Source organism: Hydra vulgaris, chromosome 10 (genome assembly GCF_038396675.1).
Source record: "Hydra vulgaris chromosome 10, alternate assembly HydraT2T_AEP".
NCBI lineage: Eukaryota > Metazoa > Cnidaria > Hydrozoa > Anthoathecata > Hydridae > Hydra > Hydra vulgaris.
The window spans coordinates 19,920,699-19,936,267 of record NC_088929.1 but is presented as its reverse complement, the minus strand read 5'-3'; the positions used below and the strand labels follow the sequence as shown (position 1 = coordinate 19,936,267).

Genomic DNA, 15,569 nt, shown 5'->3' with positions numbered 1-15,569 from the left:
TTTTGGGGCTCATTAAAAATCATTAATTTTTAAATTAATCAAAGAAGGTTAATAAATAATCAATATTTATTTAAAACATAACAGTAAACATGAAAATCTTTTAATTGGTTAATTAAAATTTTAATTGAAATAAGTTAATATAAGATAGATAATATAGATAGGTTAGATATAATGAAATAAGTGCTGAAATATTATATTATATATAAGTATTAGTAAATATTTAAGTATTATTAAATATATAAGTATTCGTAAATATATATAAGTATTATTAAATACACAAGTATTAGTAAATATATAAGTATTAGTAAATACATAAGTATTAGTAAATACATAAGTATTAGTAAAATTCAATTTTATTTAGCTTGTCCGTAGTTTTTTGGATGCTACTGTAAGTCTAACATTTCACCTTTAAAACATGGGCCTATGTTTATCAAATCATTGAATTGTCAATCAATGCCCATACTCTTCTTGCTATTCCTGTTAGGAATAGCAGGAAGAGTATGGCCATTAATTTGTGATTTAGATGTCTAACTACAGGTAAACCTGTTGTTAGATATCCAAATCACTCCAGCTTTTGTTGCTAAAGTCATTTCTCAATTAAGCTCTTCAACGGCCTGTACACACTAGGTGGACAAAATGAGAAAAAATTTACTTGTCTAATCTTGAAAACTTATTTAATTTTAGTTTCTATATATATATATTAAGATAAATTTAATGATAATTTATTTATATTAAATCCTAGGACTCTGAGCTATTATTCAAATATATTGAAATTTGAAAAAAAGAATTATGATTATAAATAAGTACTTTTGGTGATATCAACGTTGTGTGGTATTTCAATTTCAACTGTATTGTCAAAACACAAAATTAATACATGTTATTTTAGAGTATTTGGAGATAAGGAAAACCATTGTGTACAATAAATTTGTCATTGCATGTTATCTCAGTTATACTTTCAAAATCACAAATTTTTAAGAAATTTATTTTTTGATGCACTGTAACTAATAATTGACACAATTTACCATGTGCTGTCTTATTTATTTGAGCTATATGATGCTTCAATCAAGTTTCCATTTATTGCTTGTCCCCTTTAGTCCCTGTTCAGATTTTATATGTTTTAATTTGGTTGCTATGTACTTAATTTTGCATAGCGACAACCTATTATTACATAAACGTTGTTTTAACAGTTTTTTATTTATGCTAACTACACAATATTGGGCACGTGTATTAAAATGAGATTCACAATTATTATAAGGGTAAATTTTTTTGGTTGTTATGGATACCTTACTTTGCTTAGCATAGCAACAACATATTTTTGGTAGTTGCAAGTAATTTAATTATGTTTAATACTGTTAGTGTTAGTAATTTAATATAACGAAGCTGGTATTTAAAATTAGGCCTGTGTTTTATAATCAGAAAATTATTTTTGGAAAAAAAAGTTTTTTTTGTTTTGCAAGTGCTTTTGTTGAACCAAGAACATATCAATAGTAATTTAAATTAATAATGTTAGTAATTTAATTACTAACACTAACAGTAACTTTATTACTTTTAATTTTAATTACTAATACTTATAGTAGTTTGATTACTAACAAGAATTAGTAATCCACGTGGCATATATATTATAATATTAAACTGTTAAATACTAAATATTTGTTTAACAATTATTTAGATATGGTTTTATTAAACTTAGATATTCATAATTTATTTCAAAAAAAATCTTGGTATTTCATAACAAAAATTACTGAAGATGTATTAAAATTTATTCACCCCAAAATTGCTGAATATGAAGACATTAATTTCAAGCATGCTGTTCAACGATTTGTTTACTTGTATAAAAAAAAGCGGAAATCTGCAAACTATACTGTCAAAAACTTTGAAAAGAATTCAGTTTGTGGTGTCTCTCAAAAAAAAAAAGAATATTCTTTATATTCCTAATATAGATTATATGCACAGAGAATTCAAATATGGTCTTTCCAGTCTCCATGCAGAAATTCAATTTTTTGAGATGATTTTGCATATTGCATATAAAAAGAAACAAGAAAGTGGCAAGCAAAATCTAAAGAACACAAAGAAAAGGTATCTGTAACTAAACAAAAAATTCAGACTGATTTTATGAACAAAATTGGGCTTGTTATAGATTTCCCAAAAAGTGGTGGTTCTGGATCAAGCAACGATGGCAATACTTCAATGCGTGCTTTTGTAGCATATGAACAAGGACAATTGTTTTGACTCTGTTAGACTATATGTGTCCCTTTATCCATGGTATTACATGGCTCAATCATTAAACATTTCCTTCAGATATTTTGCAATCACTAAAACAATCTTCAAACGATATTATTGTTCTACAAGTTTTTGTAATTTAAAATTGACAACATTTGCTTGCTCTATTTTTTGTTTTTATTATTGTTAAAATTTTAATTACCTAAATATTTAATAGTTATTCAAAATAAATGAGTAAAAAATACGATAAAGTTTATTCAAAAATCAAATTACCCCGTTGTAATTAAGGAAATTATCTGTTAACTAAGCAATATAAGTATCCATGAAAGCTAAATTTTTAAAAATGTCACTTTTATAAGAAGTGCAATCTCAAATTGGTACTCATGCCAGATTTAGTGAATATAGCACTCGAAAAATATCTGCAGATACCCAAAATTGGTAGTTGCTAAGCAAAATATGGGTATCCATAACAGTAAAAAAAAAAAAAAAAAGACACCTTCATAAGAAGCACAGACATCATATTATTACTCATGTTAATTTTAGTGAATATAACCTTAATATTAATTAAGTCATGAATTTTGTCCCGTAAAAGTGAATTTTGGACCACTGTGCAGTGGTCCTGACAAAATTCCTGTCTTCTATTGTGCATTTCTTTTGTGAATTAGATGGAGGCAGCAAGACAAATACTATTGCTCTTGACATATCAAAAGTTTTCAATAAAGTTTAAAATACTGGTCTTCTCTGTCAACTTGCTTCACATAGTGTATATGGGAAAGTTTTTGAGGTTATTAAATCATTTCTTTCAGCACTCTTCTTCATTTCTAGTAACTTCTATGGTACTGCAAGGTTCTGTTTTTAGTTCTGTATTTTATCTTTTCTATTATATACTTATTTCTAATATTTTCTATTTGCCAGGGCTGGGGTCAAATATGTTTGGTCAAATACAAACAACTACAAATTAGTAAGTGACCAGGGCCTCAGCTAAAAATGAGACTTTTTTCAAATCCAGCCCCGGCTAAACTTTTTAGCAGGGGTTAATAGCGCTAGAAAAAAATTTATAATACTTTATACATTATAATTTTATGCTTACATTTACTATTTATTAAATACTGGCATATACTTATATATTTTCAAACTCTAATTTACTTCCAACAAGATTGCAAGCATCCACTATTAAGTTATGAGTTACTTTAAAATAGAGAATAAGAAAAAATACTAGGAAATGGTTAACTGAAGTCTTGAAAAGTTGTAGGTTGTATATAAAAAAAAACATGAAGCTGATAGTTGTAAGATTTGTTTGATATGCAAGGAAAAAAACTGGATTAATAAAAGTTTTTACAGCATGAAGGAACAGATACAATAAAAGGATTCAACTTGTGTAATAAGAAAAAAGCAAGTATAAGTTTTGGTTTATCGTAGTAGACATGATAGGTTGTTTGAGCATTGATCATGATTGTATTTGTAGAAAAAAGAAAGAAATGCAACCTTGCAACAATGGGAGAGTGGCTCAAGCTTGACAGATAAAGCAGGTCTAATTTATTATTATTTTTTTTTTTATGTCAATTCACTTCCCCAAAGCTGAAAATGCCATTACAGACGAGGAGGCTATTTAATTAAAGCTTCTGAGATGTGCTTTATGCATTTATATTATGGGTATAAACATATGTTTGCTATTTATTTAGATGCTGGCATACAATATCCTTTCATATTTTATATAAACTTTAGTATTTATATGCTGTAGTATTTGCCGAAAGAGAAGATGATGATGATGGTGGTGGTGGTGGTGGTGGTGGTGGTGGTGGTGGTGGTGGTGGTGGTGGTGGTGGTGGTGGTGGTGGTGGTGGTGGTGATGTTTACTACTACAAATACGTTAATTCTAGATTTCCAAATACAAATTCAAATACAAATATATGCAATCGGTAATTTCAAATACAAATACAAATATTTGTAGTTTAGGTTAAGAAAAAAATATCAAGATTTTATCAAGGCAAGACTGATAAAATGGTCTACTAAATAGAAGAATGAAAAAACATTTTTTAAAAACAAATTTTTAATTTATTTTAGTGTTAAAAAAGACAAAAAAAGATGAAGCACTCGGCATTTCCCAAAAAAAAAAACTGTTTAACCTAGTTTATCCAACTGCAAATACATTTTAATCAAATATAAATACAAATATTAAAAAAAATTTTTTATCAAATATATTATAAATGCAAATACGCCAAATTAGCCCATTTTTACCAAATACAAATACATATATAACCCCAACACTGCTATTGGCTGACAACTCATTTTTATACTTCTGTCCTTGACACAAATTCTTTATATTTTGGTTGCTTAGAATAAGCAGATGATCTTGAATCTTGACCTTGAATTTAAAACCTTGTTGGAAATGAATTAGTTTAAAAAAATGTCAGTATTTAATTAAAAGTAAATATATGTATAAACTTTTAATATATAATGTATTATAAATTATTTCCGAGCCCTGGCTGTCAACCCCTGCTAAATCTTATAATTTTGCAAGGGCTGGGGCCGGATTTGAAAAAAGCTCCATATTTAGTCAGGCCCTGGTCATTTAGCTTGCATGTTTTAAAAAATGCAGTGAAATAACCAAACTAGTTTAACGAGAAAATTAAAAATAAACAAACCACAAACTGAAAAGAGAAACAGACTTAGCCTATGATAAAATAAATAAAGGATAAACCAGAGACAATAAAAGCATAAAACTGATATATTTTTTAATTTAAATAATTAAGTTTCGAAGTAATCAAGCTTGGGTTAAATAACTTTGAAACTTCAATTTTTTCTAAATTAGTAGTAAAACACTCTTAAATTAAAATAAAAAGCTTTTACTTTTCTGGTTTATTTTTTATTAATTTTATTATTTGTGAAGACTTTATTTTTTTAGTTAAGTTTTGTATTTATTTTTTTTGTTAGTTTTTAATTCTTTTTTCCTGTTTATAGTTTGTTTATTTTTAATTTTATTTTGAGTTTTTCATTTGTTTAATCAGTGCATTTTTTAAACTCGTTAACTTAAAACATCCAAATGGCCAAGTTGTCAAAATAACTCAGTATATGCATTGTCATTAAAGGCGTGAGACCATACGCGTCTCTTGAGAAGGCTTGATATATATATACGTATACATACATGCATACATACATATATAAATACATACAAACTTCCATACAAACATATATACATGTATGTATAGATTTTTTGCAGCCGTGGCGCGGTGGTTAGAGTTCTGGCTCAGAACCTAAAGGTCCTTAGTTGGATGATGGCTCTAGCACAATAGACGCCAATAATAAGGAAGGAGGCATGAACTTATATAATTATAGTTGTATGATTTTCTGTGGTGCTCTGTAAATAGACCCTTATGACTTCTGGGAGCACCTTGATAACCACACAAAAAAACATATATATATATATATATATATATATATATATATATATATATGTTTTTTTGTGTGGTTTTTATATATATATGTTTATATATATATATATGTTTATATATATATATATGTTTATATATATATATATGTTTATATGTATATATATATATATATATATATATATATATATATATATATGTTTATATAAATATATATATATATATATATATATATATATATATATATATATATATATATATATATATATATATATATATATATATATATATATATATATATATATATATATACATATATATGTGTGTGTGTGTGTTTATATATATATATGAGGAAAATTCAAAAATCTGAAAATTGTTTTTAGGGTCACTTGGACCTCAAAAGCATCAGCTGACCAAAGAACTGGAAGAGCTGGTCGTGTTGGTCCTGGTCACTGTTATAGGTATTTGTCTCATTTCATAGACTAAACTTTAAAGCTGATAATTCTTTTGTTTGATGTGGGAGTGGTTCCTTGTGGGAATAGTTTCATGTGGGAGTGTTTCCATGTGGGAGTGGTGTAGTGAACTTTTTAAGCAAAATTTCTGAATTGCATTCCCACTACATCCCTGGTAGTACCATTCTCAATTTTGAATTGAGAGAAGGTTGACAACAATTTAAAAAGACTATTATTAGTCTACTTAACTAAAAAGGACCTTTGGGCCATTGACTTTAGTTGTCGATTTTATTTGTTTTATTGTCTATTTGGGGTTTAACTTATTATTAAATAAATATAATAACAGCTCAAAAAATTGCTAAATACATTTTATACACGATTACAGATTGTTTATACTATGCATTCATTTGAAAAACATGCATTTGCACTAGAGGCTAAAACAATTTATTAAAATAATAATTTATATTTTTCTAAAATATTTGCTATTATTAAAAATATTTTTAAAATATTATTAATAATGATTTTTATATAAAAAATCAATTTCTTCACTTACTTTGCTCTTAATAAAAAAAATACTTGCATGAAATATTTTATTAAAGTATAATAAATACAATATAAAATATAACTTGAAGAATATATATTAAATGAGAGCATATTAAAGCATATTTATTATAAAAATTTTATCATAAAAAAATTTAGAATCTTAAAGCCTTTAAGTCATATTCAGGGCAAGACTAAAAAAATTGACAACAAAAACCTAGCATTTGGCTGGGTCTTCAGCTTTTAAAATACCAGTCAATTACAAAAAATATTATTTTTCTAAAATAATAGTTTTTTGTCATAGTTCCACTTTTGTCAGTCCATAATACAATTATCTTATTTAAATATGGTATTACGGTAGAGTTTGAGCTATTTTTTACAACCAGATCTTCTTTCTGGTATTAACCTGTTGTTTAGATCAGAACTGAGTTTTTTTGATTCTACTTCTAGGTTTTTATGTAAGAGTTCTTTGGCTAAAGTATTTTACCTCTTTATAAATTTAAATTATTATTTACAATAATTGTGAGAAAGTAAAATTAATGCATGTATTTATTTTTAAGTAATTGCATTACTGTAATAGACTTTATTCATCTGCTGTATTTCAAAATGAGTTTGAGGATTTTTCTGAAGCAGAGATCCAACGTCGACCTGTTGATGATCTTTTATTGCAAATGAAGGTTTGCCAAAATTATGTTTTTTTGTGTTTTTTTCATTTTAATTTTTTATGCAACATAATATTTTTATCTTATACATTTGTATTTTTTTTATTTTACAAACTTGTGTTTGGTATATTTGTATTTTATATGTTTGTGTTATATTTTTTTGTAATTTATCAATAGTAATTTTCTTTACATTTTACGATAAAATATAAACTTTATTTTTTTTTTTTTTTTAAAAAGTTAAGACCGGAAAAGGTTTATAAAAGTAAAAAAATTTTTTTTTACATTTGCCCAAACCAAAACCCTCAGTTGATGTAGCAGTACTCCTCGCATGTTCTACTTATTTACCAGTTGATGTAGCAGTACCTTTCACATTTTCTAGTTTTTCAGTCGATGTAGCACCACTCCTTGCATGTTCTATCTATTTTTCAGTTGATGTATGAAAACAATAAAAATGAAAACATTCAGAATGTTTTTATTTTTTTATTAAAAAAATAAAAAACATTCCAGTCTATAAACATGTGTTTTTGTGATTTTTTAAAAAACAATATAATTTAATTAGTTTCCTCAATATTTTATATGAAAGGTCTTCTGTGTTTATAAAAAAAAAAATATTTAAGTAATTTAAAATTACATTTTATTGATTTTACTCATATGCTTTACTGATCATAATTTGAAGTTTTTCTGTTTTTGCCTGATTTTTTTAATACTGTTTATTAACTATGTGGTTACTATACATGCGGTAGTGGTATAGTGGTAGAGCGCTCGCTTCATAAGCGAAAGGTTTCGAGTTCGATTCCCACCACGTCCCTGTTAGTACCGTGCTCAACTTGTTTCTCTGTGTAGCGGCCTTGTTCGTCAAGTTTCGTGTTTCAGAGATATAGAGTTGAGAGAGGGTTATAACCACAATTAAGTAGCCTCCTCGTCTGTAGTGGCCTTCTGGGCCTTGGGGAGGTGAATTAACAAAAAAAAAATCTGATTGTTAAACATTTTATATATATATATATATACAGTCGTGTGACAATTAATCATGACCACCCACAATTTTTTGCATTCTCAAGTTTCAAAGTCTATTATTTTAATGTTTTTTTGTGATTTAGGAACTCAAAAATAATTTTATTAAAGAAGTATTTTTTTGACAATAAATATTTTGCAAAATGGTAATAAATTTTATTATTCAAAATTTAATACTAATATATTCAAGATCGATATTTGGTGATTTTCCCTTTCGCCTCCATAATTGCAAGAACCCTTTTTGGCATACTTTTGATGCATTTTTCAGCCATTTCCTGCAATCTTTTGTTATGGTTCCAGTGGTGAATAATTTTTTCCATTATTTACACTTTATTTATAATATTTTTTTTAGATATTTGCTTCTTTAGGAGCGCCCAAACATTTTCTATAGGATTTAGGTCAGGAGAGTTTCCTGGCCAATCAAAAAATGGAATATTCTGTTCTGATAAATATTTTTTAATTAATTTAGCTGCATGACGTAGTGCCCCGTCCTGCATGAAGGTTTATTTTTTCACCTGGACCAAACCATTCTGACAATTGTGGCAACTATCTTTGTTCCAGAACTTTTTTATATAACAACTGATTCATTATTCCCTTGACAATATCCCCATTCCTCTTCCACATACAACTGACCAGATCATCACTAAGGTGAGGTGTTTAACAGTTTTAATGATGCAGCCCAATAAGTATTTTCCCCCTTTTTTTTTCTTTTTGCGTATTCCTCCTTCTTTGTTAACACTTGGAATGTACTCGTTGCTGAAGCATATCATAAAATATTATGCAAGGATTGTTAAGCAAATCTTTAATGTTTAATCTAATAAAATGATTATTTTAAAATCATTTGAATTAATTTTACCAATTTCCAATCATCTACCCTTAAATTCATGTACTTTTTTTCCCACTCTAGCCTTTTTTGCATTAATTTTATTGTTAGTTTAGGCTTCTTAGCTGGACGTCATGAAATTCTCTTCTTTCCACATTTACCAACCCTCTTTGGTGTCAAGTTCTCCATATTAGCCATTTTTGTGTGTATATCTTGTACAGAAACCTGCTAAATAACACATTTTCTGGCAATTTCTCATTAAGAAAGATTAGTATTTATTAATTTTTTGTGGTAACAAGTCTTTTTTTAACTAAAATAAATATCTCATTTCAGTACCAGAGTCAAGAATTTGCTTAGGTACTCATAACTTCAAAAATATCACATCAAATTCAATTATTTTTACTTTAAAAGAAATATTCAAGAAACAATAGTTTTACTGATTTAAATAAATATTTTGAAGATAACCTAACAAACAAATTCAAAACTCTGGTAATAAAGCTCAACAAGTGTACAACAAAAAGATTATGATTAAGATGACATCATACAAAATGGCTGTCACAAATGACTGTTGCCAGAAGAAAAAAAAAAAAGGACTGATTTTATGAGTTGAAACTTTATTTTAAACAAAAGATTAACTTTCAATAATGGACTTTTGAACAATGAACAATAATTAATTTTTATTCTACCTTTTTTAAATTATTATGGAGACGTATATATATATATATATATATATATATATATATATATATATATATATATATATATATATATATATATATATATATATATATATATATATATATATATATATATATATATATATATATATATATATATATATATATATGTATATATATGTATATATATTATATATATATATATATTGTATATATATCTTCTGTAGCATATTTAGATAAGCATTTGCTCACTAGTTTTGCTTATCATTATAGCATACTGCGTTTTCAGAAAAAAAAAAAAGAGCAAAGAATAATGAAAGAAAAGATTGCTGCCCCATCCCAAACCCTCAGTCGATGTAGCAGCTCTCTGTTGCGAGTCAGGCTTTTTGTCAGTCAGTGTATGTTCTGAAGGCCCCGGTAGCAGGCCATTTCTGTGTGACATCAGAGTGCTCATCTAAACAAGCAATTTAAGTTGAAATTTTAAAAATCATCAAAACTCATACATATTTGTTAAAGGTCAAATTTTTTTTTTGAACGACTGGAAAAATAATTCTTTACAATTTACATATTATAAACAAGTTAACGTTTTTTTTAATAATTTACTTTTCTTAAAGGAATATGGAAAACATAACATGATAGGTTGCAAAAAAAAGAGGGGTACAAACTTTTTTATTGGTTCTACTTTCTATTTCAACCCAACACTATTCATAATTATTTTATTAACTTATATGTCAGTTTGACAATTTCCTATAAAAGGTTGGATAAAATTTTTATAAAAGGTTGAATAAATTTACTTATGATGACCAGTTTAGTCACATTTAAAGTCTTTTCAAATAATTTGATAAAACCTAAAAGTTAAGATACATAGAAATAGGTTTTATCAAATTATTTAATAAAACTTAAAGTCTTTTCAAATAATTTGATAAAACCTAAAAGTTAAGATACATAGAAATAGGTTTTATCAAATTAGTTGATAAAACTTAAAGTCTTTTCAAATAATTTGATAAAACCTAAAAGTTAAGATACATAGAAATAGGTTTTATCAAATTATTTGATAAAACTTAAAGTCTTTTCAAATAATTTGATAAAACCTAAAAGTTAAGATACATAGAAACAGGTTTTATCAAATTATTTGATAAAACTTAAAGTCTTTTCAAACAATTTGATAAAACCTAAAAGTTAAGATACATAGAAATAGGTTTTATCAAATTATTTGATAAAACTTAAAGTCTTTTCAAATAATTTGATAAAACCTAAAAGTTAAGATACATAGAAATAGGTTTTATCAAATTATTTGACAAAACTTAAAGTCTTTTCAAATAATTTGATAAAACCTAAAAGTTAAGATACATAGAAATAGGTCGAAAAGCAGTAAACAAAGCAACACAGTGGCATGAAGGTATGAAGAGTTAGTGATGGCTCAATGATAAGTAATTGAGAAATAGCAAGAAAATTAAAAATTTCAGATAATTGCGTCAGATATACTCCAAAGACATTAAAAGCAACAGGTGGCAACCAACCTCATGCAGAATCAGAAAAGTTTAAAAAAATTACTGTATGCAAAAATAGTCTTATATTTTGTTAAGTAAGAGCCAATCTGAGGTTAAGTTGTTGTGAAGTTACCAACACATTCAACAAAAATCGTGAAAAACCTATTTCTTCAAATACAATTAGAAACATTTTACTAAGGAGAAAAATTGGTGTTTATGCAGCTGTTAAAAAACCTATGCTGGCAGCCAGATATCAGTTCACAAGATTAAGGTGGTGTAAGAAGAAAAATGGGTGGTCTTTGGAAAAGGGAATGCTAGTAATTTTTATTGATGAAAGTAACTTCAAAATAGTAAACAGAAAAAGCCAATTTCTGAATAAAAGAGTTAAATTTGAAAAGTATAATATTTGCTTTGTTGTACCGAGGTTGCATGGTGGCAGCAAGAGTTTTGGAATTTATGTTATTTGCTTTAGTTTTAACAGAATAGGTGTGTGTATCATATATACAGGCTGAATCAACCGACATACATATATAGAGACGCTAAAGAACTGCATTGTTCCATTAGTGGACATGCTGATTTAAGGAATGGTGGCAATTTCATCAAGATTTGGTGTCTGTCCACACAGCTCCTACAGTAAAAACATTGATGAAAAATAACAAAGTAGATTTTTTTGATCTGGCCACTCAATCACCAGATTTGAATCCAATCGAATTTATTTGGGCACAGATGAACAAAAAATTAGTTGAGGTACAAATAAGATCTATATGCAGCCTAAAGCAAGATTAGATAACATTTGATGCAAAAGTAATGTTTTGCCTGCAAAAGAATGTGTTGCTTGCAAAAAAGACTGCTTGGCTTTTATGAGCATAAGAAAGTTACTGTTAATGATAACGACAAAAACAACATTGTATCACATAAAAGCACACAATAACCATAAAAACTGGTTTTATTGTGTTACCAGTAAACAAAATTATTTTTAACTTAATTATGTATTTTTTCTCTCTAACTGTTGACTAATGATTAATAGAGTAATTTTTACATCATATAAATTTACTAAATAAAAACCATGTTTCAATAGTAAGCAAACAAACCAAGTGGTGACCATGGCAACTAAAAAAAAAAGGAACATAATTATTTGTTTGAATTTATAAAAAAAATTTAAAATCAAAGTCTTACATTTCAACAACAATTTATTTTATCTTTTAAAAGATAAAATAAATTGTTGTTGAAATAAGACTAGATTTAAGCCTCTATCTCTTTCATTTGGATAACAATTATTTTCAAGTTGCCTATTAGCATTTACACTAATAGCTTCTTCTAATATTATCCATTTTAATTTCACTACTATCATTTAACATATAATATAGCAATATTACCAGTAATATTACTATTGTTACAACTGAAGTAACAAATAAACATAAAATAATCTCAGGAATTGTGATCTTTTTTTAATTAAAGGTTATATTTTAACTTAAGATTTATTAAAATCCATATCTTTTATAAGTTTATCTAGATAACTGAATATATAAGTTACAAATTAGTATAACAAAAAAAAAAAAACTTATCATGAAATGAACTTAGATTAATCAAAAATATATAACAGTATTTATTAACATTAATTACTTTTTAAATTAACAAAGAGTCTAGATTACAATGGACATTTTTGTATAAAAAATGAAGCAATGTCAGTCAGTTTATTCTAAAGTACTCTAAAGTAATAAAAAAGATTAAAGAATTCAAGAGTAAATTTAACAATTTAATTTATATATATATATATATATTTATATATTTATATATATATATATATATATATATATATATATATATATATATATATATATATATGTATATATATATATATATATATATATATATATATATATATATATATATATATATATATATATATATATATATATATATGTATATATATATATATATATATATATATATATATATATTTTTATATATATATATATATATATATATATATATTCTAGGAAAATAATTTGGGTGGCGTTCCTTCCGTTTTTTACATTAAATAGCATGGATTTGATGAAGTAATTTTTTACAATCTGATGTACTTTTAGACATTTGTATTATCACATACACATATTTATCAAAAAATTATAAGATTTTGAACATAATATAAACATTATTAATTAATAATGTTTATAATAATGAACATAATATAAACATTATTAATTAATAATTGCACAAACAAAAATTTTAAAAATGACATGAGGAAATTTAAAAAAATTTAAAGTAAACAAAATATTAATATATACACAAACAATACTCTTTAAATTTTAACCTTTAAATTTTTTTAAAAATCATATCTCGTAATAAAATATTAAATTATAATCATGTTTATTTTAATTCAAATACTCATTGAATAAAGAACAAAAAAAAAAAGAACTGCAATCCTTATAACAAAATTTAACCTTTACAAACAATAAAATGTCAGTGTTAGCTCAAAATATTATTTTATTTTTCTAAAATTTCTAATAAAGAACAAAAATAGTTAATAGTATCACAGAAATGTCACTAAAATAATAATCAACATGATAAAATAAGCAAGGTATGAAATGATAGCATTTAAATGTATATTGAATTATATTAATTTAGGACTTCTAAATTTTTTTTTTTTTTAATTTAAAAGTAGTAATAAACAATTTTATGAAAAAGTTAGTATAACTCTTTTATCTCAAAAAAGACATATAAAAGACTTTAAAATGTATAAATTGCTAAACTATACTTACTTCTTTTATAATATGATCTTACTATTTCTAGTATAATTTATCTAATATTTCTAAACTAATAAACTATAATTAAAAAGGTAAAAGGTTTTAACGGGTTGCTACCTTATGCCAAACCCTCAGGTATGTAGCAGCACTCCCTTTTGGCAACAGGCTCTAAGATAGTTGATGTGTTTACTGAATCCCCCCGCAGCAGGCTATTTTAGTGTGATATCAGAGTGCTTATGTAAGCACACATTCATAATTGAAATTAAAAAAAAATTGAAATAGTTGCATTTATGTGGTTTTTTTAAAAAAAATCTAGACTAAATAAGATTCCGCAATTAGTTTATTAGTCTAATTTTAATTTAAATGATCTTTTGTAAACTTAAAACCTAAAAACAATATTAGAGTTTTTTTTTTATCATCTACAGTAAAACGAACTACGTAATATAAAGAGTGTGTATATATAAATATATATATATATTTTATCATTTTATAGTAATATATCGTCTAATATAGTATAAGCCAAGTTATACAAATTCATAAAATTAAAACGAAAATGATATCACTACAACGCAACAAATTTAGGCTTGTTTAGTTTAACAAAAAATGGACTTCAATGGTGTGTCATCACTAAATTACCATGAAGATGTTCTCCTGCGATCTTGAGCATTGCAAGCGCTGTATCTCCATTCGCCAATCTTATGCGTATATTTATTAAATGTAATAGAAAGTATTTTTGCTTAGTCCAGTTAATTGTACTACTGCAATGTGCATGTGTTCGACTATATCTGATGCGTCTTAGTTGCCTTCATTTATACTTTTCTCATGTTCATTAATGTGTATAGATATTTTCTTTCTTGCTTCAATGTAACTTGCACCACATGAAATTCAAGTTATAATTTATTAAAATATCATTGAAGCAATTTGAAAATCAGAAAAAAATCTTGCACATTCATAAAGAAAATCATGAAACTACAAATGAGTCTCAAAGGTAACTACAACTCCTATATTTACTGTTGGAATTTACTGTTGTTACTGTTATAATTACTGTATAAAACGATATAAGAAGACTTTATCCATCAATTGGGCTAAAGGATTATAAGGAAAAAATTTTTTAAGCAGCAAATCAGTGGTAAATAAGATTCGTTGTTCTTTTGAAAGAAATGCTTGTCCAACATAGAAAGGACTTGTCTAAGATGGAAAGCGCTTGGCTTGGTCTAATAGAGAAAGAGCTAAAAAGTACAAAGTCTGATTTTTTGGAAGGAAAGTGAAGAAATACTACAATTACAAGTCCTTCCGAGCAATTAAATACCCAAATTGTTCTGACAAACAAAATTCCACTGCCAAAACATGAGCAAGAAAACTTTATACCCAAATTTTGACAAAGTTGAATGGCTTGACTTGATAGCAAGACTTATGTAAAATGTGACTTTGGTCAACTTCCTGGTGACAAATATTATACTTCAATTGTTTGTGGCAGTGTAAGCAACAAGTATAAATAAAAACTTGTGGACAAATACTGCAAAAAATTGCTCTTATGGCAAGCAATTTGAAGTGGTGG

General features: G+C 26.0%; 1 protein-coding gene across 1 annotated transcript in view; it reads left to right on the top strand.

Moving 5' to 3' along the window:
* The window catches only part of LOC100213983 (probable ATP-dependent RNA helicase DHX37), an 86,835-nt gene that overhangs the window by 46,458 nt on the left and 24,808 nt on the right, over window positions 1-15,569 (top strand). The window contains exons 16-17 of the mRNA XM_065807449.1: window positions 5,993-6,070; window positions 7,182-7,278. Of these exons, the coding sequence (XP_065663521.1) occupies window positions 5,993-6,070; window positions 7,182-7,278 (175 nt within the window). The remainder of the gene's footprint in view (window positions 1-5,992; window positions 6,071-7,181; window positions 7,279-15,569) is intronic.